The sequence below is a fragment of the Cucurbita pepo genome, chromosome LG12, assembly GCF_002806865.2.
Source record: "Cucurbita pepo subsp. pepo cultivar mu-cu-16 chromosome LG12, ASM280686v2, whole genome shotgun sequence".
Lineage (NCBI taxonomy): Eukaryota > Viridiplantae > Streptophyta > Magnoliopsida > Cucurbitales > Cucurbitaceae > Cucurbita > Cucurbita pepo.
Window position 1 is genome coordinate 2,801,422 of NC_036649.1, and position 3,605 is coordinate 2,805,026.

Below are 3,605 nucleotides of genomic sequence, written 5' to 3' on the forward strand. Positions count from 1 at the left end.
GAGAAGGAGAAGCTCAATCGTAACTTATTATCTCGATGCCTCGTTTTCGATGGCATTGCAACGGTATTGTCTTCCTTCTTGTCGATGTTTTCGACAAAGCTATGGATTCTATTGAGAGCAACGTCAACGGTGTTGTCGTCCATGTTTGCGAAACAAACTCGAAACCAACCTGGCTCAGTGACATGAAAGGATGAGCCAGGAGAAACATTGAGCTTGACTTCATTGATAATCACACGCCAAAGCTCCATTTCAGCTTTGAAGGTTTGGTCTTTTAATAGCCTCCGTAGATCCATCCACACAAAAACTCCAGCATTGCTGTTCAAGCAAGTGATCCCCATTTTATCCAATTCTTTTGTGAACCTGAATTTGATTAATACATTCTTAAATTAATTGCATTTTGTAATGCTTTTCAATCCCACAAATAATAATGGTGTAGTTTAACAAACCTTGCATGCCTCTCGCCCAGGCGCTTCGAGTTCTCGGCAAGAAATTTGTCGACAAAGTCCTCGTCGGAAAGCATGGCGGCGAGCAAATGTTGAGTCTGGGACGAGACGAGGCCGAAGCTCGACATCTGCCGAGCACGGCGGACGACGACATCGTTGTAAGAATAAATAATTCCAACTCGAAAACCAGGGAGGCCCATGTCTTTGGACAAGCTATAAAGAATATGGATGAGCTCCTTCTTGCAATGCTCCATTTGTTCAACAATCTCAGCGATGCTGGTGAAGGTTGGGGCTTTGAAGACAGTGGCAGAGTATATTTCATCGCATATTAAGTGAATGTCGTGTTGATTCACAAAGGTGACGAGGGTTTTAAGAGTGTCACGGTCGTACGTTGTGCCTAAGGGATTTGAGGGATTGGTGATTATAACACCCTTCACTTTCATGTTGGCCTCTTGAGCCTTTTTGTAGGCTATTTCTAAGGCTGCCTTTGTGACTTGGAAGTTATTCGAGCGGTTGCAATGGACCCGAATTATTTGTGCTCGTGTTCGCCATTTCAAGTCTCGATCAAATCTGAAAAACAACATACTAACACTTCTCAGTATTTTTACAATAACATAATACTGTACGTTTACACCTAACTTTTTTTTTATTAATTTTACTACAAAAAGAGCAATAAATTGTTAATTTATGTAAATGGGTAATGATAAAGTCAAAAGGGTTTAATTAAAATTTAAGAAATGATTAAGCAATTTATTGTTTTTTAAACCTACAAAGCATATTGACTTTATTAGCATTTAAAAAGGTTGACTTGGATGGCCTAGTTTTTTCTTCATTATAATTATGACTTTTTTTTTTCTTTGCAAGAGAATGGTTGAAGTTTTGACCTTAAAAAAAACATCAAACTTTCAAAGAGAATTTGTAGAGTTATTAATTTGTCAAATGGTTTCTTTCTCTCTCTTCTTTCTCTTTCCAGGTTGGACTAAGGAATATTGACTTAAAGAAAAGTGAACAAAAGGAAATGAAAGAAGAACTCACCCTGCATAATATGGAGAAGGAACCAAAAAAGCATCCCCCGGATCCGCCAAACAAAAGATGACGGTTTCGCTCGCTCCGGTCGCACCGCCACCCATCACAATCCGACTCGGGTCGAATTTTACCCTCCCACCTCTTACTTTCCCCATAAAATTTGCAATTGCCTGACAAGAAAGAAATTTTATCATAACCCATCAACTTAACCTTTTGAGTTCAGATATAGTTAAGAGTATATCATATCTCGTACATTTCGAAACTCTGGTAAGCCGTGGTAATCTTGGAAGTTGGCAATGCTTTTGAATCTCTCAAGTCCTTCCGGTGTACAAATCGAAGCTTCAGGGTGTTTTCTAATCCAGTCAACAATCATATCAAAGGAAAGCTATCGAAATTCACAAAAAAACAAAGTTAGCGAAATTTTCAAACGTGAAGTCATATAAGAAAAACACGAAAACACGATATACCAAACCTGATTTTCTGCTAAACCCATTTGAATAACACCCAAAGGATTATTCTCAGGGTGAAACGGATCGTTATCGTAAGCTTTCCACCCATCGAAATACGGGGAGTTCTCGCCATGGCCATCGTCGAGGGCGATCTTCGAGAGAAGAGCTTGGTTCCTTTCGTCGATTTGATGAAACCCCATTTGAAAGTTGTTGAGATGTGCCTAAAAATGAGAGGTTTTGGGTTGTAAGATAGGAAAGAAAGAAGAGAATTGAGTGAATTTATAAGCAGTGAGGAAGATCCAACAAGATCAAGTTCTTACCAGGAAAATCAAACGTGTAGAAAATTCAACTTTTCAAAGTTCAAACCATGAAAAAAAAAAAAAAAAANAGAAAAAATAATAAAAATGGAAGAGAGAGTTAAAATGGGGTTTGAGTCAAGGAGGGCGTAATTGCATGCGTGGAGGGTTGTGATTCAAGCAAGCAGACGAGCCACACACACAGCCGACCCGACCCCGCATGTGTGGAGGCATACTCTAGATTTGGAACATAACAAAAATATCATGTCACAAAATCTTCTTTTATCTCATCATAATTACTAAGTTTATTTTTTAGTTTTTGTTTTATTTTCTATCAAATTCATATTATAATTCAAAATATTTGAATTCTTAATCTGTATGTCCTGTATTTACGTTCTCGATTAAAATATATTACGTTTATGATCTTAATTTATGTTCTTGATTTGGGATAATTTTAATCTAATACTCGAATCTTATTATAGATTTATAGGTAGAAGGAAATTAATTTTTGGGTTATCTTAATTGTTTTTTTATTTTCTTCTAATGCATAATTAATTTGAATTTTATTGCATATTATAAGAACTAGTTATGAATTTTGTTGATCCCTATGATTATCTTTTTGTGTTATGTTTGGTTGAATCTCTAGCTATAATAACATTTTAATCTCTAGCTAGTTACGGTGAGATCTCACATTTAGAGGGAGAACGAAACGTTTCTAGTAAGGGTGTGAAAACCTCTCCTTAATAGACGTATTTTAAAATCGGGAAGCAGACGACAATGCGTAACCAGCTGAAATAGACAATATTTGTTAGCATTGAGAAAAGCTCTTACAAAGATACAAAGGTCATACGTAGCTCCAAAGTTAGGATTAGAGATTTAAATTTTGTAATTCATGGAGTGTACCGGTTCTCTCATCTCCAAGGCTAAGAAGTCGAACTTTCAATCCAACTGTTCCCTCGGAGGGCGTAAGTAGATAAATGAAAAGAATGTCGTAGACTAAATCAAAATGGTTGCATCCCATGTGATGAAAAAAAGGGTTAGGGGACCAAATTGAAGGGTCAAAAGTTTGGAGGATGACATGGGAAAGGGGATAGAATTGGTCATGAACAACGAGTTTGTGTGTGTGTAACAAGTAGGAGAATGAAGCTTCGTTGGAAGCAGCAATCAATACCCACATGCTTTTGAATTGAAAGATTTGACATTGAGTGATAGAACCGTTTTGGCACATTTTTAAGAGTGCTTTTTGGTGTGGTTTCGGACTTTTTCACCTAAAGGAAATACGTATATTTGCATACCTCTCACATTGTATACTACTCCGACCACTTTTTACCTCATTTTTATAGTGCGCTTTCTTTTCTCGTATACATCTCCGAGCTACTTATTTAGTACAA

General features: G+C 37.0%; 1 protein-coding gene across 1 annotated transcript; it reads right to left on the reverse strand.

Annotated features, from left to right (window-relative positions):
• Positions 1 to 2,177, reverse strand: LOC111806626 (1-aminocyclopropane-1-carboxylate synthase 1; the record flags this gene model as incomplete). Its single annotated transcript, XM_023692000.1, is given in 5 exon segments — positions 1 to 360; positions 447 to 1,013; positions 1,479 to 1,639; positions 1,723 to 1,854; positions 1,942 to 2,177. Coding segments are annotated over 5 exon segments (1,397 nt in total), but the record flags the coding sequence as incomplete, so codon positions are not given.
• Between the last annotated feature and the right edge of the window lie 1,428 nt (positions 2,178 to 3,605).